Source organism: Rana temporaria (genome assembly GCF_905171775.1).
Source record: "Rana temporaria chromosome 9 unlocalized genomic scaffold, aRanTem1.1 chr9a, whole genome shotgun sequence".
Lineage (NCBI taxonomy): Eukaryota > Metazoa > Chordata > Amphibia > Anura > Ranidae > Rana > Rana temporaria.
Genome location: NW_024404477.1, coordinates 77,690 through 100,070, shown reverse-complemented (window position 1 = coordinate 100,070; position 22,381 = coordinate 77,690). Strand labels below are relative to the sequence as shown.

The 22,381-nt window shown below is 56.7% G+C and overlaps 1 protein-coding gene across 1 annotated transcript in view; it reads right to left on the bottom strand.

Moving 5' to 3' along the window:
* The window catches only part of ATRX (ATRX chromatin remodeler), a 104,482-nt gene extending 90,361 nt beyond the window's left edge, over positions 1 to 14,121 (bottom strand). The window contains exon 1 of the mRNA XM_040334400.1: positions 13,909 to 14,121. Coding sequence (XP_040190334.1) covers positions 13,909 to 13,928 — 20 coding nt within the window. The 5' untranslated portion in view covers positions 13,929 to 14,121. The remainder of the gene's footprint in view (positions 1 to 13,908) is intronic.
* Positions 14,122 to 22,381: the final 8,260 nt, after the last annotated feature.

Here is a 22,381-nt window from a genome sequence, read left to right as displayed (position 1 = left end):
TTCGGCGTGAGCGTAACTTGCGTCCAGCGCTTTTGTGAATCGACGTACGCAAACGACGTAAAAAAAAAAAAAAATTTGACGCGGGAACGACGGCCATACTTAACATTGGTTGCGCCTCATAGAAGCAGGGGTAACTATACGCCGGGAAAACACTTATGTAAACAACGTAAACTGAATGCGTCTGACCCGCGTACGTTCGCGAATTGGCGTATCTCACTGATTTACATATTCTCGCCGTAAATCAGCGAGAACGCCCCCAGCGGCCATTTTTAAATTGCAGTTAAGATCCGATGGTGTAACAGTTACGCCTGTCAGATCTTAGGCATATCTATGAATCAGGCGCATAGATACGACCGGTGCATTGCCACGAAATGAGATTTGCCATTGGATGAGATGGTCCGCCTCCATCACATCCTATTGGCTCACTCCTGTCACGTGACATATTTAAACGTCAAGTATCGACGCGAACATCAGTCTCAGCTATAGGCTATCATAGGATCTCCTCTCCCTGTGATAGCTGAAGCTGCACGGAGCTCACATGGCCTCTGTGGCCCGATTCCGAGAGCGGAAGCTCATACATTTACTAGGCTAATAAATGTTCTCCTTCATTACAATGTCACTTCGGGATCTACAGCGCTATCGGGATCCCGATAGCGCTGTCATGCCTCCCCGCGAGCGCGATAGATCCACATCGCTATCGGGATCCCAATGCCCGATAGCGCTGTCAGCGTGCCTCCCGCCAGCGCTAACTACACCCCGCGCCCGCAGCTCTACTTCCCATCCCCCGTTAAGGCTCAGGGAACAGAAAGTAGAGCATCGGGTGCAGGTAAAGTAGTAGTGCGCAGGCGCAGCACTACGCAAATAGCTCCGTGCAGCTTCAGCTATCATAGGGAGAGGAGATCCTCTCCCTATGATAGCCTATAGCTGAGACTGATGTTCGCGTCGATACTTGACGTTTAAATATGTCACGTGACAGGAGTGAGCCAATAGGATGTGATGGAGGCGGACCATCTCATCGGATGGCAAATCTCATTTCGTGGCAATGCAGCGGCAGAACTCAGAGATACGACGGTGTATCAGGACATATCAGGAGATCCACCATCGTATCTCTTTGTGAATCTGGCCCATACAGTCTATACCAAGGGTTGACAAATTTGCTTGGAATCTCGGAGCCAGCTAAAAAAGTTAGGAGCCAGAAAACGCGCCCCGTCGCGACGGGCTTGCGCGCAGAAGCGAACACATACATGAGCAGTGACCACATATGTAAACGGTGTTCAAACCACACATGTGAGGTGTCGCCGCGATTGGTAGAGTGAGAGCAATAATTCTAGCGCTAGACCTCCTCTGTAACTCAGAACATGCAACCTGTAGATTTTTTTAAACGTCGCCTATGGAGATTTTAAAGGGTAAAAGTTTGACGCCATTCCACGAGCGGACGTAATTTTGAAGCGCGACATGTTGGGTATCAATTTACTCGGCGTAACATTATCTTTCATAATATAAAAAAAAATGGGGATAATTTTACTGTTGTCTTATTTTTTAATTAAAAAAAGTGTAATTTTTTCCCCAAAAAAGTGCGCTTGCAAGACCGCTGCGCAAATACGGCATGACAGAAAGTATTGAAACGATCGCCATTTTAGTCTCTAGGGTGTTAGCATAAAAAATATATATCATGTTTGGGGGTTCTAGCTAGAGGGAAGAAGATGGCAGTGAAAACAGTGAAAAATTACATTAGAATTGCTGTTTAAAGCGGGAGTTCACCCATTTGTAAAAAAAAAATTTTTTCTCCCCTTAGCTTCCTGCTCGTTTTCTCTAGGGGAATCGGCTATTTGTAGTAAAATATGAGCAGTACTTACCCGTTTACGAGATGCATCCTCTCCGTCGCTTCCGGGTATGGGTCTTCGGGACTGGGCATTCCTTCTTGATTGACAGTCTTCCGAGAGGCTTCCGACGGTCGCATCCATCGCGTCACTCGTAGCCGAAAGAAGCCGAACGTCGGTGCGGCTCTATACTGCGCCTGCGCACCAACGTTCGGCTTCTTTCGGAAAATCGTGACGCAATGGATGCGACCGTCGGAAGCCTCTCGGAAAACTGTCAATCAAGAAGGAACGCCCATTCCCGCAGCCCATACCCGGAAGCGACGGAAGAAGATGCAGCTCGAAAACGGGTAAGTACTGCACATATTTTAAAATAAATAGCCGATTCCCCTAGACACAACGAGCAGGAATCTAAGGGGGAAAAGTGCCCTCTAAGGGTGAACCCCCGCTTTAACTTGTAATGCTTAACTTGTAATACCAACGGCTCACCACCAGATGGTGCCAGCTCACCAAAAAAAAAAAAAAAATGTTTTTTTTTTTTTTTTGCCCCCCCTTCCAAGCCAAGTCGCCAGGACCCTATTTCTAGTCGCCATGGCGACCTGGCGCCCGGGATTTGTTGACCCCTGGTCTATACACTCAATGTAAACAGTCTATACACCCCCCAGGCACGTAAACAAGCGACAACGTCTATAACCCCCCCCCCCCACATTATATACATATACACACACATACATACATACATGTAAAACCATGGATGTACACAAAGATAATAATAATCAGTGACATAGAGAGCGCACACGGGACAGAACCATCCAACACAATGACAGAAGAGATGAGAAGGAGCCGCCATGCTTCAAACTGCCCCAAACCTCCATCATAGCACCCCCCCCCCCCCCAGCACTGCAATGGCCTATAGCCAGGAGTGCTCCCCCCCCCCCCGATCAGTGCTGCAGCCTATAGCCGGGAGTGCTCCTCCCCCCCCCGATCAGTGCTGCAGCCTATAGCCGGGAGTGCTCCTCCCCCCCGATCAGTGCTGCAGCCTATAACCGGGAGTGCTCCTCCCCCCCGATCAGTGCTGCAGCCTATAGCCGGGAGTGCTCCTCCCCCCCGATCAGTGCTGCAGCCTATAGCCGGGAGTGCTCCTCCCCCCCCGATCAGTGCTGCAGCCTATAGCCGGGAGTGCTCCTCCCCCCCGATCAGTGCTGCAGCCTATAACCGGGAGTGCTCCCCCCCCCCGATCAGTGCTGCAGCCTATAGCCGGGAGTGCTCCTCCCCCCCGATCAGTGCTGCAGCCTATAGCCGGGAGTGCTCCTCCCCCCCCGATCAGTGCTGCAGCCTATAGCCGGGAGTGCTCCTCCCCCCCCCGATCAGTGCTGCAGCCTATAGCCGGGAGTGCTCCTCCCCCCCGATCAGTGCTGCAGCCTATAGCCGGGAGTGCTCCTCCCCCCCGATCAGTGCTGCAGCCTATAGCGGGGAGTGCTCCTCCCCCCCGATCAGTGCTGCAGCCTATAGCCGGGAGTGCTCCTCCCCCCCGATCAGTGCTGCAGCCTATAACCGGGAGTGCTCCTCCCCCCCGATCAGTGCTGCAGCCTATAGCCGGGAGTGCTCCTCCCCCCCGATCAGTGCTGCAGCCTATAGCCGGGAGTGCTCCTCCCCCCCGATCAGTGCTGCAGCCTATAGCCGGGAGTGCTCCTCCCCCCCGATCAGTGCTGCAGCCTATAGCCAGAAGTGCTCCTCCTCCCCGATCAGTGCTGCAGCCTATAGCCGGGAGTGCTCCTCCCCCCCCCGATCAGTGCTGCAGCCTATAGCCAGAAGTGCTCCTCCCCCCCGATCAGTGCTGCAGCCTATAGCCGGGAGTGCTCCTCCCCCCCGATCAGTGCTGCAGCCTATAGCCGGGAGTGCTCCTCCCCCCCGATCAGTGCTGCAGCCTATAGCCGGGAGTGCTCCTCCCCCCCGATCAGTGCTGCAGCCTATAGCCGGGAGTGCCCCCCCCGATCAGTGCTGCAGCCTATAGCCGGGAGTGCTCCTCCCCCCCGATCAGTGCTGCAGCCTATAGCCGGGAGTGCTCCTCTCCCCCCCCCGATCAGTGCTGCAGCCTATAGCCGGGAGTGCTCCTCCCCCCCGATCAGTGCTGCAGCCTATAGCCGGGAGTGCTCCTCCCCCCCGATCAGTGCTGCAGCCTATAGCCGGGAGTGCTCCTCCCCCCCCGATCAGTGCTGCAGCCTATAGCCGGGAGTGCTCCTCCCCCCCGATCAGTGCTGCAGCCTATAGCCGGGAGTGCTCCTCCCCCCGATCAGTGCTGCAGCCTATAGGCGGGAGTGCTCCTCCCCCCCCGATCAGTGCTGCAGCCTATAGCCAGGAGTGCTCCTCCCCCCCGATCAGTGCTGCAGCCTATAGCGGGGAGTGCTCCTCCCCCCCCGATCAGTGCTGCAGCCTATAGCCAGGAGTGCTCCTCCCCCCCGATCAGTGCTGCAGCCTATAGCCGGGAGTGCTCCTCCCCCCCCGATCAGTGCTGCAGCCTATAGCCGGGAGTGCTCCTCCCCCCCGATCAGTGCTGCAGCCTATAGCCGGGAGTGCTCCTCCCCCCCGATCAGTGCTGCAGCCTATAGCCGGGAGTGCTCCTCCCCCCGATCAGTGCTGCAGCCTATAGCCAGGAGTGCTCCTCCCCCCGATCAGTGCTGCAGCCTATAGCCGGGAGTGCTCCTCCCCCCCAGCACTGCAATAGCCTATAGCCAGGAGTGCTCCTCCCCCCCCGATCAGTGCTGCAGCCTATAGCCGGGAGTGCTCCTCCCCCCCGATCAGTGCTGCAGCCTATAGCCGGGAGTGCTCCTTCCCCCCGATCAGTGCTGCAGCCTATAGCCGGGAATGCTCCTCCCCCCCGATCAGTGCTGCAGCCTATAGCCGGGAGTGCTCCTCCCCCCCCGATCAGTGCTGCAGCCTATAGCCGGGAGTGCTCCTCCCCCCGATCAGTGCTGCAGCCTATAGCCGGGAGTGCTCCTCCCCCCGATCAGTGCTGCAGCCTATAGCCGGGAGTGCTCCTTCCCCCCGATCAGTGCTGCAGCCTATAGCCGGGAGTGCTCCTCCCCCCCGATCAGTGCTGCAGCCTATAACCGGGAGTGCTCCTCCCCCCCGATCAGTGCTGCAGCCTATAGCCAGAAGTGCTCCTCCCCCCCGATCAGTGCTGCAGCCTATAGCCGGGAGTGCTCCTCCCCCCCGATCAGTGCTGCAGCCTATAACCGGGAGTGCTCCTCCCCCCCGATCAGTGCTGCAGCCTATAGCCGGGAGTGCTCCTCCCCCCCGATCAGTGCTGCAGCCTATAGCCGGGAGTGCTCCTCCCCCCCCGATCAGTGCTGCAGCCTATAACCGGGAGTGCTCCTTCCCCCCGATCAGTGCTGCAGCCTATAGCCGGGAGTGCTCCTCCCCCCCGATCAGTGCTGCAGCCTATAACCGGGAGTGCTCCTCCCCCCCGATCAGTGCTGCAGCCTATAGCCAGGAGTGCTCCTCCCCCCCGATCAGTGCTGCAGCCTATAGCCGGGAGTGCTCCTCCCCCCCAGCACTGCAATGGCCTATAGCCAGGAGTGCTCCTCCCCCCCCGATCAGTGCTGCAGCCTATAGCCGGGAGTGCTCCTTCCCCCCGATCAGTGCTGCAGCCTATAGCCGGGAGTGCTCCTCCCCCCCGATCAGTGCTGCAGCCTATAGCCGGGAGTGCTCCTCCCCCCCGATCAGTGCTGCAGCCTATAGCCGGGAGTGCTCCTCCCCCCGATCAGTGCTGCAGCCTATACCCGGGAGTGCTCCTCCCCCCCGATCAGTGCTGCAGCCTATAGCCGGGAGTGCCCCCCCCCCCCGATCAGTGCTGCAGCCTATAGGCGGGAGTGCTCCTCCCCCCCCCACGGTTTGGGGCAGCATGGCAGGGGGCGTGTCATCTGAATTTTATCACAACATAGATCTTTTAATAAACTTTATTTGAAGTGAACAATGTGACATTTCATTCATATCACTGTAGATGATCGGTGTGATATCATCTATCCGTGTTCCGGAGGGCGGAGTCCCCAGCGGAGTCCCCCCCCCACCCAGATCTTCTATGGGGAGAAACACAACGTGTGACCCCGCCCTCAGTGTGGGAGGATCCACCACAAGGGGGCGGTGTCTTATTTGCATAGGACACACAAAGACGGATATCCCCCGCACATAACATATACACATAGATCTACAAACGGAAAAAATAATCATCATTTTGGATAAAGTGGGGGAGGGGGAGGGGTCCCCCCCCCCCCCCATATTATACAATCCACAGCGGAAACAAATCGCTAAACCAAAGATCACTTCTACACAATCGCTACAAAGTATCATCATCCGAGTGCGAGATGCGTTACCATGGATACAATGTGACCTCACCAGACCTCCCCCCTCAATCAGACCTCCCTCCATCACATTCACACAGGGAGGGAGGGACCTCCTAGGCCCGGACACACAGGGAGGGAGGGACCTCCTAGGCCCGGACACACAGGGAGGGAGGGACCTCCTAGGCCCAGACACAGGGAGGGAGGGACCTCCTAGGCCCGGACACAGGGAGGGAGGGACCTCCTAGGCCCGGACACAGGGAGGGAGGGACCTCCTAGGCCCGGACACAGGGAGGGAGGGACCTCCTAGGCCCGGACACAGGGAGGGAGGGACCTCCTAGGCCCGGACACAGGGAGGGAGGGACCTCCTAGGCCCGGACACAGGGAGGGAGGGACCTCCTAGGCCCGGACACAGGGAGGGGGGGACCTCCTAGGCCCGGACACAGGGAGGGAGGGACCTCCTAGGCCCGGACACACAGGGAGGGAGGGACCTCCTAGGCCCGGACACACAGGGAGGGAGGGACCTCCTAGGCCCGGACACACAGGGAGGGAGGGACCTCCTAGGCCCGGACACAGGGAGGGAGGGACCTCCTAGGCCCGGACACACAGGGAGGGAGGGACCTCCTAGGCCCGGACACACAGGGAGGGAGGGACCTCCTAGGCCCGGACACACGGAGGGAGGGACCTCCTAGGCCCGGACACAGGGAGGGAGGGACCTCCTAGGCCCAGACACAGGGAGGGAGGGACCTCCTAGGCCCGGACACACAGGGAGGGAGGGACCTCCTAGGCCCGGACACACAGGGAGGGAGGGACCTCCTAGGCCCAGACACAGGGAGGGAGGGACCTCCTAGGCCCGGACACAGGGAGGGAGGGACCTCCTAGGCCCGGACACAGGGAGGGAGGGACCTCCTAGGCCCGGACACAGGGAGGGAGGGACCTCCTAGGCCCGGACACAGGGAGGGAGGGACCTCCCAGGCCCGGACACAGGGAGGGAGGGACCTCCTAGGCCCGGACACAGGGAGGGAGGGACCTCCTAGGCCCGGACACAGGGAGGGAGGGACCTCCTAGGCCCGGACACAGGGAGGGAGGGACCTCCTAGGCCCGGACACACAGGGAGGGAGGGACCTCCTAGGCCCGGACACACAGGGAGGGAGGGACCTCCTAGGCCCGGACACACAGGGAGGGAGGGACCTCCTAGGCCCGGACACACAGGGAGGGAGGGACCTCCTAGGCCCGGACACACAGGGAGGGAGGGACCTCCTAGGCCCGGACACACAGGGAGGGAGGGACCTCCTAGGCCCGGACACACGGAGGGAGGGACCTCCTAGGCCCGGACACACGGAGGGAGGGACCTCCTAGGCCCGGACACACGGGGGGGGGGACTTCCTAGGCCCGGACACACAGGGAGGGAGGGACCTCCTAGGCCCGGACACAGGGATGGAGGGACCTCCTAGGCCCGGACACACAGGGAGGGAGGGACCTCCTAGGCCCGGACACACAGGGAGGGAGGGACCTCCTAGGCCCGGACACACAGGGAGGGAGGGACCTCCTAGGCCCGGACACACAGGGAGGGAGGGACCTCCTAGGCCCGGACACACAGGGAGGGAGGGACCTCCTAGGCCCGGACACACAGGGAGGGAGAGACCTCCTAGGCCCGGACACACAGGGAGGGAGGGACCTCCTAGGCCCGGACACACAGGGAGGGAGGGACCTCCTAGGCCCGGACACACAGGGAGGGAGGGACCTCCTAGGCCCGGACACACAGGGAGGGAGGGACCTCCTAGGCCCGGACACACAGGGAGGGAGGGACCTCCTAGGCCCGGACACACAGGGAGGGAGGGACCTCCTAGGCCCGGACACACAGGGAGGGAGGGACCTCCTAGGCCCGGACACACAGGGAGGGAGGGACCTCCTAGGCCCGGACACACAGGGAGGGAGGGACCTCCTAGGCCCGGACACACAGGGAGGGAGGGACCTCCTAGGCCCGGACACACAGGGAGGGAGGGACCTCCTAGGCCCGGACACAGGGAGGGAGGGACCTCCTAGGCCCGGACACAGGGAGGGGAGGGACCTCCTAGGCCCGGACACAGGGAGGGAGGGACCTCCTAGGCCCGGACACAGGGAGGGAGGGACCTCCTAGGCCCGGACACAGGGAGGGAGGGACCTCCTAGGCCTGGACACAGGGAGGGAGGGACCTCCTAGGCCCGGACACAGGGAGGGAGGGACCTCCTAGGCCCGGACACACAGGGAGGGAGGGACCTCCTAGGCCCGGACACACGGGGGGGGGGGACTTCCTAGGCCCGGACACACAGGGAGGGAGGGACCTCCTAGGCCCGGACACACAGGGAGGGAGGGACCTCCTAGACCCGGACACAGGGAGGGAGGGAGGGACCTCCTAGGCCCGGACACACGGGGGGGGGGGGACCTCCTAGGCCCGGACACAGGGAGGGAGGGACCTCCTAGGCCCGGACACAGGGAGGGGAGGGACCTCCTAGGCCCGGACACAGGGAGGGAGGGACCTCCTAGGCCCGGACACAGGGAGGGAGGGACCTCCTAGGCCCGGACACAGGGAGGGAGGGACCTCCTAGGCCTGGACACAGGGAGGGAGGGACCTCCTAGGCCCGGACACAGGGAGGGAGGGACCTCCTAGGCCCGGACACAGGGAGGGAGGGACCTCCTAGGCCCGGACACACAGGGAGGGAGGGACCTCCTAGACCCGGACACAGGGAGGGAGGGAGGGACCTCCTAGGCCCGGACACACGGGGGGGGGGGGGGACTTCCTAGGCCCGGACACAGGGAGGGAGGGACCTCCTAGGCCCGGACACACAGGGAGGGAGGGACCCCCTAGACCCGGACACAGGGAGGGAGGGAGGGACCTCCTAGGCCCGGACACACGGGGGGGGGGGGGGACTTCCTAGGCCCGGACACAGGGAGGGAGGGACCTCCTAGGCCCGGGTACAGAGAGGAAACATGACGGGGGGGGGTCACTCATATTTAGAAGCCGAGATCCTCCTCAAAATATGAAGGATTCCAGAAAAGATTCGGCACTCGATGGAATCACAGAATTACAATCCAAACAATCACCGGAGAGAAGAGGAATTCCACGTCTGGTTATTTGTGTTACAGCTTGTACCCAAATATATAATCACTACTACACCGCCACACAGCTACTACACCACCACACAGCTACTACACCACCACACAGCTACTACACCACCACACAGCTACTACACCACCACCACTACTACTATTACTCCACAATCGCTACACAGCTACTACGCCACTACACAGCTACTACACCACCACCACTACTACTATTACTCCACAATCGCTACACAGCTACTACACCACCACACAGCTACTACACCACCACCACTACTACTATTACTCCACAATCGCTACACAGCTACACCACCACTACTACACAGACTCTAGTGACTCGCTGAGCAGCACAGGAGGGCGGCTGATCGGGACGGACATTTAGCGCACGCTTAGCGCTCTGAGGGAATCTGCTCTCTGATTGGATGACAGGAGGAGTAGTGATGTCACACAATACATCTCATCCAATCAGAGAGCATTTTGCATTTATTCAGAAAATACAAACCAATCAGAATGGTGCGGAGCGGCCAATGAAACCCGGACGCTGGAGATCCCTGTAGTAGGGTCAGTGTAGGGGTACAATACGGGGTCACCCCTCACAGGTCGGTCCCGGGGGGTCACAGGAGGGTGTAGGGGTACAATACGGGGTCACCCCTCACAGGTCGGTCCGGGGGGGTCACAGGAGGGTGTAGGGGTACAATACGGGGTCACCCCTCACAGGTCGGTCCGGGGGGGTCACAGGAGGGTGTAGGGGTACAATACGGGGTCACCCTTCACAGGCCGGTCCCAGGGGGGTCACAGGAGGGTGTAGGGGTACAATACGGGGTCACCCCTCACAGGTCGGTCCGGGGGGGGTCACAGGATGGTGTAGGGGTACAATACGGGGTCACCCTTCACAGGTCGGTCCGGGGGGGTCACAGGATGGTGTAGGGGTACAATACGGGGTCACCCTTCACAGGTCGGTCCCGGGGGGTCACAGGAGGGTGTAGGGGTACAATACGGGGTCACCCTTCACAGGTCGGTCCGGGGGGGTCACAGGAGGGTGTAGGGGTACAATACGGGGTCACCCTTCACAGGCCGGTCCCAGGGGGGTCACAGGATGGTGTAGGGGTACAATACGGGGTCACCCCTCACAGGTCGGTCCGGGGGGGGTTCCCGGAGGGTGTAGGGGTACAATACGGGGTCACCCTTCACAGGCCGGTCCGGGGGGGGTCACAGGATGGTGTAGGGGTACAATACGGGGTCACCCCTCACAGGTCAGCCCTGGGGGGTCACAGGAGGGTGTAGGGGTACAATACGGGGTCACCCTTCACAGGCCGGTCCCAGGGGGGTCACAGGATGGTGTAGGGGTACAATACGGGGTCACCCCTCACAGGTCGGTCCGGGGGGGGTTCCCGGAGGGTGTAGGGGTACAATACGGGGTCACCCTTCACAGGTCGGTCCCAGGGGGGGTCACAGGAGGGTGTAGGGGTACAATACGGGGTCACCCTTCACAGGTCGGTCCCAGGGGGGGTCACAGGAGGGTGTAGGGGTACAATACGGGGTCACCCTTCACAGGCCGGTCCCGGGGGGTCACAGGAGGGTGTAGGGGTACAATACGGGGTCACCCTTCACAGGCCGGTCCCGGGGGGTCACAGGAGGGTGTAGGGGTACAATACGGGGTCACCCCTCACAGGTCGGTCCGGGGGGGTCACAGGAGGGTGTAGGGGTACAATACGGGGTCACCCCTCACAGGTCGGTCCGGGGGGGTCACAGGAGGGTGTAGGGGTACAATACGGGGTCACCCTTCACAGGTCGGTCCCAGGGGGGGTCACAGGAGGGTGTAGGGGTACAATACGGGGTCACCCTTCACAGGCCGGTCCCGGGGGGTCACAGGAGGGTGTAGGGGTACAATACGGGGTCACCCTTCACAGGCCGGTCCCGGGGGGTCACAGGAGGGTGTAGGGGTACAATACGGGGTCACCCCTCACAGGTCGGTCCGGGGGGGGTCACAGGAGGGTGTAGGGGTACAATACGGGGTCACCCCTCACAGGTCGGTCCGGGGGGGGTCACAGGAGGGTGTAGGGGTACAATACGGGGTCACCCTTCACAGGCCAGTCCCAGGGGGGTCACAGGAGGGTGTAGGGGTACAATACGGGGTCACCCTTCACAGGTCGGTCCGGGGGGGTCACAGGAGGGTGTAGGGGTACAATACGGGGTCACCCCTCACAGGTCGGTCCGGGGGGGTCACAGGAGGGTGTAGGGGTACAATACGGGGTCACCCTTCACAGGCCAGTCCCAGGGGGGTCACAGGAGGGTGTAGGGGTACAATACGGGGTCACCCTTCACAGGTCGGTCCGGGGGGGTCACAGGAGGGTGTAGGGGTACAATACGGGGTCACCCTTCACAGGTCGGTCCGGGGGGGTCACAGGAGGGTGTAGGGGTACAATACGGGGTCACCCCTCACAGGTCAGCCCTGGGGGGGGGTCACAGGAGGGTGTAGGGGTACAATACGGGGTCACCCCTCACAGGTCGGTCCGGGGGGGTCACAGGAGGGTGTAGGGGTACAATACGGGGTCACCCTTCACAGGCCAGTCCCAGGGGGGTCACAGGAGGGTGTAGGGGTACAATACGGGGTCACCCTTCACAGGTCGGTCCGGGGGGGGTCACAGGAGGGTGTAGGGGTACAATACGGGGTCACCCTTCACAGGTCGGTCCGGGGGGGTCACAGGAGGGTGTAGGGGTACAATACGGGGTCACCCTTCACAGGCCGGTCCCAGGGGGGTCACAGGATGGTGTAGGGGTACAATACGGGGTCACCCCTCACAGGTCGGTCCGGGGGGGGTTCCCGGAGGGTGTAGGGGTACAATACGGGGTCACCCTTCACAGGCCGGTCCCAGGGGGGTCACAGGATGGTGTAGGGGTACAATACGGGGTCACCCTTCACAGGCCGGTCCGGGGGGGTCACAGGATGGTGTAGGGGTACAATACGGGGTCACCCTTCACAGGTCGGTCCCAGGGGGGGTCACAGGATGGTGTAGGGGTACAATACGGGGTCACCCCTCACAGGTCGGTCCCAGGGGGTCACAGGAGGGTGTAGGGGTACAATACGGGGTCACCCTTCACAGGTCGGTCCGGGGGGGTCACAGGATGGTGTAGGGGTACAATACGGGGTCACCCCTCACAGGTCAGCCCTGGGGGGGGGTCACAGGAGGGTGTAGGGGTACAATACGGGGTCACCCTTCACAGGTCGGTCCGGGGGGGTCACAGGAGGGTGTAGGGGTACAATACGGGGTCACCCCTCACAGGTCGGTCCCAGGGGGGTCACAGGAGGGTGTAGGGGTACAATACAGGGTCACCCTTCACATTACGGTTACGGGGGGGGTCTAGGGGGTACAATACGGGGTCACCCTTCACAGGTCGGTCCGGGGGGGTCACAGGAGGGTGTAGGGGTACAATACGGGGTCACCCCTCACAGGTCGGTCCGGGGGGGTCACAGGAGGGTGTAGGGGTACAATACGGGGTCACCCCTCACAGGTCGGTCCGGGGGGGGGGTCACAGGAGGGTGTAGGGGTACAATACGGGGTCACCCCTCACAGGTCGGTCCGGGGGGGGGTCACAGGAGGGTGTAGGGGTACAATACGGGGTCACCCCTCACAGGTCGGTCCCAGGGGGTCACAGGAGGGTGTAGGGGTACAATACGGGGTCACCCCTCACAGGTCGGTCCGGGGGGGTCACAGGAGGGTGTAGGGGTACAATACGGGGTCACCCCTCACAGGTCGGTCCGGGGGGGGGTCACAGGAGGGTGTAGGGGTACAATACGGGGTCACCCCTCACAGGTCAGTCCCAGGGGGTCACAGGAGGGTGTAGGGGTACAATACGGGGTCACCCCTCACAGGTCGGTCCGGGGGGGGGTCACAGGAGGGTGTAGGGGTACAATACGGGGTCACCCCTCACAGGTCGGTCCGGGGGGGGTCACAGGAGGGTGTAGGGGTACAATACGGGGTCACCCCTCACATTACGGTTACGGGGGGGTCTAGGGGGTACAATACGGGGTCACCCCTCACAGGTCAGTCCCGGGGGGGGGGGGGGGGTCACAGGATGGTGTAGGGGTACAATACGGGGTCACCCCTCACATTCCGGTCCTGGGGGGGGGGGGGGTGTGACTGGAGGGTCTAGGGGGTACAATACGGGGTCACAGGATGGTGTAGGGGTACAATACGGGGTCACCCTTCACATTCCGGTCCGGGGGGGGGTCACAGGAGGGTGTAGGGGTACAATACGGGGTCACCCCTCACAGGTCGGTCCCGGGGGGGTGACTGGAGGGTGTACAATACGGGGCCCCTCTGGCGGTTTCCATCTTTGGGGCCCCTCTGGCGGTTTCCATCTTTGGGGCCCCTCTGGCGGTTTCCATCTTTGGGGCCCCTCTGGCGGTTTCCATCTTTGGGGCCCCTTTGGGGGGGGATCAGGTGGGAAGCTCCGCCCACAATAGGGACCCCAAGGCCTCCTGTGCTCTGGCTCCACCCTCAGTGGGGCTCCTGAGGCCTACACTCTTAGCTCCTCCCCCCATAGGGCCCCAGGTTCCCCTCTTCTATCTCTCCGCCACTCTGGGGCCCTCAGTCCCGTAGCTCCTCCTCCTCCCCCCGGGGCCCCGGTATGGCGGTGCGGCCTACCTCTTGGGCTCTGCTGTCATGTCGCTCCCCGGCCCCGGCACTCCGCTCCGGCCTTCCTCTCACCGACCTCCTTCCATTCCCGGGCAGGAAGAGAAGTGAGACTCCCTCCGGCTCAGGCTCCTCCCCCTCTCCCCTCACACGGCGCTCAGCACAAACAAAGCCGCAGCCGCCATCTTGTCCGGGAAGAGCGAGAGAGAGAGAGACGCATTAAATTGGCGCTTCCTTCCCCCACCCGCATGCTGAGCGCCCATTGGCTGCCCGCTCACCTCACAGCGATTCTCATTGGTCAGCCTATCAGTGCGGAGGAGATGTTACCCGGCATAGTGACGTCACCAATTCCCAGAATTGTGATTGGACCGTTTCTGAGGGACTTTTTCTCCCTTCACCACAAAGTGAAGTCTATAGGATCACCATAGAGACCTCAGACCTCCCATGCAAGTCTATAGGATCACCATAGAGACCTCAGACCTCCCATACAAGTCTATAGGATCACCATAGAGACCTCAGACCTCCCATACAAGTCTATAGAATCACCATAGAGACCTCAGACCTCCCATACAAGTCTATAGAGACCTCAGACCTCCCATACAAGTCTATAGGATCACCATAGAGACCTCAGACCTCCCATGCAAGTCTATAGGATCACCATAGAGACCTCAGACCTCCCATACAAGTCTATAGGATCACCATAGAGACCTCAGACCTCCATACAAGTCTATAGGATCACCATAGAGACCTCAGACCTCCCATACAAGTCTATAGGATCACCATAGAGACCTCAGACCTCCCATAGAAGTCTATAGGATCACCATAGAGACCTCAGACCTCCATACAAGTCTATAGGATCACCATAGAGACCTCAGACCTCCCATACAAGTCTATAGGATCACCATAGAGACCTCAGACCTCCATACAAGTCTATAGGATCACCATAGAGACCTCAGACCTCCCATACAAGTCTATAGGATCACCATAGAGACCTCAGACCTCCCATACAAGTCTATAGGATCACCATAGAGACCTCAGACCTCCCATACAAGTCTATAGAGACCTCAGACCTCCCATACAAGTCTATAGGATCACCATAGAAACCTCAGACCTCCCATACAAGTCTATAGGATCACCATAGAGACCTCAGACCTCCCATACAAGTCTATAGGATCACCATAGAGACCTCAGACCTCCCATACAAGTCTATAGGATCACCATAGAGACCTCAGACCTCCCATACAAGTCTATAGGATCACCATAGAGACCTCAGATCTCCCATAGAAGTCTATAGGATCACCATAGAGACCTCAGACCTCCCATGCAAGTTTATAGGATCACCATAGAGACCTACCAAAGAAGTCTATAGGATCACCATAGAGACATCAGACCTCCCATACAAGTCTATAGGATCACCATAGAGACCTCAGACCTCCCGTACAAGTCTATAGGATCACCATAGAGACCTCAGACCTCCCATACAAGTCTATAGGATCACCATAGAGACCTCAGACCTCCCATACAAGTCTATAGGATCACCATAGAGACCACAGACCTCCCATACAAGTCTATAGAGACCTCAGACCTCCCATACAAGTCTATAGAGACCTCAGACCTCCAATACAAGTCTATGGGATCACCATAGAGACCTCAGACCTCCCATACAAGTCTATAGAGACCTCAGACCTCCCATACAAGTCTATAGAGACGTCAGACCTCCCATACAAGTCTATAGGATCACCATAGAGACCTCAGACCTCCCATACAAGTCTATAGAGACCTCAGACCTCCCATACAAGTCTATAGAGACCTCAGACCTCCCATACAAGTCTATAGGATCACCATAGAGACCTCAGACCTCCCATACAAGTCTATAGGATCACCATAGAGACCTCAGACCTCCCATAGAAGTCTATAGGATCACCATAGAGACCTCAGACCTCCCATACAAGTCTATCGGATCACCATAGAGACCACAGACCTCCCATACAAGTCTACAGGATCACCATAGAGACCTCAGACCTCCCATACAAGTCTATCGGATCACCATAGAGACCACAGACCTCCCATACAAGTCTACAGGATCACCATAGAGACCTCAGACCTCCCATACAAGTCTACAGGATCACCATAGAGACCTCAGACCTCCCATACAAGTCTATAGGATCACCATAGAGACCTCAGACCTCCCATACAAGTCTATAGAGACCTCAGACCTCCCATACAAGTCTATAGGATCACCATAGAGACCTCAGACCTCCCATACAAGTCTATAGGATCACCATAGAGACCTCAGACCTCCCATAGAAGTCTATAGGATCACCATAGAGACCTCAGACCTCCCATACAAGTCTATCGGATCACCATAGAGACCACAGACCTCCCATACAAGTCTACAGGATCACCATAGAGACCTCAGACCTCCCATACAAGTCTATCGGATCACCATAGAGACCACAGACCTCCCATACAAGTCTACAGGATCACCATAGAGACCTCAGACCTCCCATACAAGTCTATAGAGACCTCAGACCTCCCATACAAGTCTATAGGATCACCATAGAGACCTCAGACCTCCCATACAAGTCTATAGGATCACCATAGAGACCTCAGACCTCCCATAGAAGTCTATAGGATCACCATAGAGACCTCAGACCTCCCATACAAGTCTATCGGATCACCATAGAGACCACAGACCTCCCATACAAGTCTACAGGATCACCATAGAGACCTCAGACCTCCCATACAAGTCTATAGGATCACCATAGAGACCACAGACCTTCTCCTCCAAACACCATAGCCATTAATATGGTGTTGCTCTGAACAAGACACTTGACTTCTTCCATGACCTCAAACCTAGTGAACACCTTTGGATGAGAAGATACTGATGTTGGATGAAAAGACTTCATAGCAAAGGTTTTCTGAAAGTAGGTTTGAGATCAGGGCTTTGTTCAGGACACTCAATTTCCTCCATGATCTCAGACCTACTGAACAACTGTGGGAATAAAAGACCTAATCCTAAAGGTCTCCCGTAGGGATAAGGGTCTTCACCAAACTGTCACCACAAGGCTGGAAGATCACAATTATTTCCAATGTCTTTGTATGATGGAGGATTACCAGGACCCTTCACTGGAGTCACCAGAACTCCATCATCTGGATGGTGGCATGGGGGTGCGCGGGGTCCATGTACAGTGCCTTGAAAAAGTATTCATACCCCTTGAAATGTTCCACATTTTGTCATGTTACACCCAAAAACATGAATGTATTTTTTGGGGATTTTATGTGATAGACCAACACAAAGTGTCACACAATTGTGAAGTGGAAGGAAAATGATACAAATAAATCTGTGAAAAGTTTGGGGGGAGGGGCATCTGTATGGCGCCCCCCGGAGGCACAGCTGAGAGGGACATTTCTGCCCATTCTTCTTCTCTGTAAAATATCCCAAGCTCTGTCAGATTGGATGGAGAGCCAAGTCTTGCCACAGATTCTCAATGGGATTTAGGTCTGGACTGTGACTGGGCCATTCTAACACATGAATAGGCTTTGATCTAAACCATTCCATTGGAGCTCTGGCTGTACTTTAGGGGCGTTGTCCTGCTGGAAGGGGAACCTCCGCCCCCTCCCCCCCCCCCCCCCGGTCTCAAGTCTTTTGCAGACTCTAACAGGTTTTCTTCTAAGATTGTCCTGTATTTGTCTCCATCCATCTTCCCATCAACTCTGACCAGCTTCCCTGTCCCTGCTGAAGAAAAGCATCCCCACCACATGATGCTGCCACCACCATGTTTCACGGTGGGGATGGTGTGTTCAGGGTGATGTGCAGTGTTAGTTTTCCCCACACATAGCGTTGTGCTTTTAGGACTGTCAGGAACCATGAATCAGACCGAGACAGAAGTACAGGTAAATCACACTTGTTTAATAATAAAAATAAAAAGGTAAACAGTAAGCGTAGTCAAAACATAGCCAGAGTTCAGTAACCGGATCGGGTACTCGGCCAAGCCAATGTCCAAGAGCCAGCAATAAAGGTAGTGGATCTGTAGCCAGAGGGGACGTCAGTCAAGCAAGTCTTCAACAGGAACGCAGGAGAAAGTCCCTTGTGATGTTAACAGAGGCGAAGAGCAAATGAAGGCTTTAGCCTAGGTTCACATTGAAGCGATTTGTCATGCGATTTGAGAGATCAAATCACATGACAAGTCATAGCCTATTGGAGGCAATGGCAGTGTTCCAACCAGTGCGACAACCATTTTGTGGTGCCAAGTATTTCCTGCACTACTTTTGCCGATTTGAGGGGCGATTTCAATAGACATCTGTGCATGAAGCCACAAAAATGTCTATCAAGTAGCACCTGAAAACGCGCTGACCTTGCTACTTTGAAATCACGATACTTCAGGTAAATTAGCATCAATGTGAACCAGGGCTTAAGTAAGCAGAGCTGACGAGCGGATCATCAACAGGTGGATCACTGTAGAGAGATGGGAGCTGGAAATTCGCTAACAGCTGAGCTGCCAGCACAAAGAAGGAAGGGCTGAGCCCAGCCCTGACATTGCCACCTCCTCAACGACCCCTCCCCCTTGGAGGACCATGGGCTTGACCAACGTCTATGGAACTTCAGAGAAGGAACACAAAGTCGGAGGTTGCGAGATGACAGCCAGACCCTGTCCCCAACCTGGTAGGAAGGCGCAGGCAGGCGTCTGCGATCAGTATGGAGTCTGTACCTCTCATTAGCCTGTCGCAAAGCCTCCCTGGACTTGTACCCAAATGGAACGAAGACCACGGAGATGTTCCTCTAAGCCAGGAATACTCTGAGGACCAAACGAGTCAGGCAACATGGAAGGTTGGAAACCATAGTTCGCCATAAACAGGGACAAATAGGAAGCAGAATTCAGAGCGCTATTGTGAGCAAACTCCGCTCCAAGGTAAGAGGTCTGACCTGTTATTGTAATGGTCAGAAATATAGCAACGCAGGAATTGCTCCAAGGACTGATTGGCTCGTTCTGCGGCCCCATCAGACTGCGGGTGATACGCAGAGGAGAAAGCAAGCTGAATTCCCAACTGTGCACAAAAGGCTCCCCAGAACCCGGGACACAAACTGACTTCCCCTGTCTGAGACAATGACCTTGGGTAGGCCATGTAAGCAAAAGATCTCCCGAGCAAAAATGGAAGCCAGTTCCTTAGACGTAGGCAACTTCTTAAGTGGAATACAATGGGACACTTTCGAGAACCGGTCTACCACCATAAGGATTACAGTGTTGCCCTGGGAGTTGGGTAACTTCACAATGAAATCCATAGACAGGTGGGTCCAGGGCCTCTCTCCATTGGGTATGGTTTGTAGGAGGCCCACTGGAAGGTGTTGTGGAGTCTTACTCTGAGAACACACAGTATAGGCAGCTACGAAGGCGGTTACACGTTTCTAACGTTTCCTCATCAGTCCCCGGGCTTGTTGTGTCGTTGTCAGACTGATTTATAAGTACAGACACCTGCTCATCAGATTCCGCCACATCGTAGTTTCTGGATGATTTAGCCTGAATTGGAGACACCTGCTCATCTGATACCGCCACGTCGGCTTTTCTGGATGATCTAGGCCTCATTACAGACACCTGCTCATCTGATTCCGCCATCTCGTCGTTTTCTGATGAACTTGGCCTAATATCAGACACCTGCTCATCTAATTCCGCCATGATGTCGTGTTTAGAAGAACTTGGCCGATTATCACACACCTGCTCATCTAATTCCGCCATGACGTCGTGTTTAGAAGAACTTGGCCTAATATCAGACACCTGCTCATCTAATTCCGCCATGACGTTGTGTTTAGAAGAACTTGGCTGATTATCACACACCTTCTCATCTAATTCAGCCATGTCGTTTGCGCGCCGAAAGAGAAGGGGCGGGGAAACATCGAGTAAGAACGTCATGGGCGGGTGACGTGTGCGGAGTGTCACGCATGCGTAGTGTATATAAAGCTTAACACACATGTGTCGTACGTACGTTGGGTGTGCGGAGAAAGACGTTAGAATGACGAACGTGTGAACGAAGGTATGATTTGAACTTGGGACATCAGTGGCCTATACTGCTAAGAGATTTAAGGGCTATATGGGGATAAAGATTACTTGAGTTTATAGACTGTGATTGACATTAGTATATTTGTCTTTTGTTTTGTCTTGCAGAAAATATGAATCCATTTCAGGAGAGGGAGTTCCTCTGTGAATTTATTGACAGGTTAATGGAGCTGCCCGTTCTTTGGGCGACAAAAGACCCCAACCACAGGAATAAAGAACTAAGGACAGCAGCACTGAATAGCCTGCTCCCATGTGTGCACACAAGGATGCCCCATGTAACAGCTGAACACTAAGGGCTCTTTCACACGGAGCGGATCCGTATTGATCCGCTCCGTTAGCCCGTTTGGCTCCGCGGGGATTCCTCTGTTAATCCCCGCTGAGCTGTCGGCGGACAGGGCGGTCCCCGCACACAGTGCAGAGACCGCCTTGTCTCACCTCCGCTCTCCCCTATGGGGAATCGGATGAATACGGACCGTGTGTCCGTATTCATCTGATCCGTTCCGCCAGACGGAAGAAAAATAGGGTTTTCTTCCGTCTGAAAAAGCGGAACTTTGCGGACGCGGATCGTTACGGACGTTAGCGGATGCATCATCCGCTAACGTCTGCAATCCCATAGGGATACATTACAAGTCCGTAAACGGACTTGTAATAAACGGTCCGTTCGTCCGCACGTGTGAAAGGGCCCTAAAATTGGGACCTTGAGAGGCACATACAGGGCTGCGCGTAACAAGGTCCTGGCTTCTCAGAGGTCTGGAGCAGCAGCAGGAAAGGTATTTGTACCGAAGTTGTGGTACTACAGCAGAATGTCCTTTCTGGATGACCACCTTGAACCAAGGGAATCACTTTCCAGCCTTCCCCCCAGACAACCCTCCAGAAAAAGCACAAGAAAAAGCTCCAGCCTTCCCTCCAGCCTTCCCTGCAGCCAAGCTGATCCTTCTCAAGGTGAGCCCTCTCAGGAGCAAGATGAGCCTTTCATCCTGGAGGAAGACCCGGATTTGGCTGTCTGAAACCAGGTATAGTATTTTAAATGTATTTCTTGTGGAAAAAAAATGCTAATGTTAATATGTAAAAAATATCTAATGTTTGATCTAAAAGTGTTTTCCATATCAATAGACAGTAGTGGCCCAAAAAGTTGGGGAGAAAAGAATGAAAACTGCTGGGGTCAGAATGATTGTCTTTTATATTTATTTTCAATAAATTTTTAACAATCATGAGCTGAAAATTGTGTGTGATTTTTGAACCCAAAACTCAAACTGTCCCTTTTTTAAACACAGGAGGACATCAGCCAGGATGAGGGTCTGGAAAGTGTCAGGCAGGAGGAGGCCAGGGTGAGTGGCAGAGAGGAGGGGGCAGGAGTGAGTGGCAGAGAGGAGGGGGCAGGAGTGAGTGGCAGAGAGGAGGGGGCAGGACCAAGTGGGAGCACAAGGTGCCAGGTGCCTCCCATCCACCCTCCTACAAGAAGGGCCAGGAGGGATATGAGGGTGAGCGAGGCAGCACTGGCCCTGACTAGAGAGGCACAGGCCACCCTCCAGCAGCCTACCACCCCTGAAGAGGGCTATGGCACCCTTGTAATGGCCAAAATGAGCCAAAGGACCGAAAACCAACGCCTCATATTTGAGCCACTACTAGCAAGTTTGCTGAATAAGGAGGTGAGAGGGCTACTTACCGAGGACACGGTCATTTGTAGACACGGCCATCCTCCCCCACCAGCTTATTCTCAACCTCATCCTCCTCCACCTTCTTCTTCTCAACCTCCTCCACCTTCATCTCCTCCACCTTCTTCTCCTCCACCTTCATCTCCTCCACCTTCTGATCCTCCACCTTCAATCTCCTCCACCTTCTTCTCCTCCACCTTCATCTCCTCCACCTTCATCTCCTCCACCTTCTTCTCCTCCACCTTCTTCTCCTCCACCTTCATCTCCTCCACCTTCTCCTCCACCTTCTTCTCCTCCACCTCCTCCTCCACCTTCTTCTCCTCCTCCTCCACCTTCTTCTCCTCCACCTCCTCCACCTTCTGATCCTCCACCTTCATCTCCTCCACCTTCTTCTCCTCCACCTTCATCTCCTCCACCTTCTGATCCTCCACCTTCAATCTCCTCCACCTTCTTCTCCTCCACCTTCATCTCCTCCACCTTCATCTCCTCCACCTTCTTCTCCTCCACCTTCTTCTCCTCCACCTTCATCTCCTCCACCTTCTCCTCCACCTTCTTCTCCTCCACATCCTCCTCCACCTTCTTCACCTTCTTCTCCTCCTCCTCCACCTTCTTCTCCTCCACCTCCTCCACCTTCTGATCCTCCACCTTCATCTCCTCCACCTTCTTCTCCTCCACCTTCATCTCCTCCACCTTCTGATCCTCCACCTTCAATCTCCTCCACCTTCTTCTCCTCCACCTTCATCTCCTCCACCTTCTTCTCCTCCACCTTCATCTCCT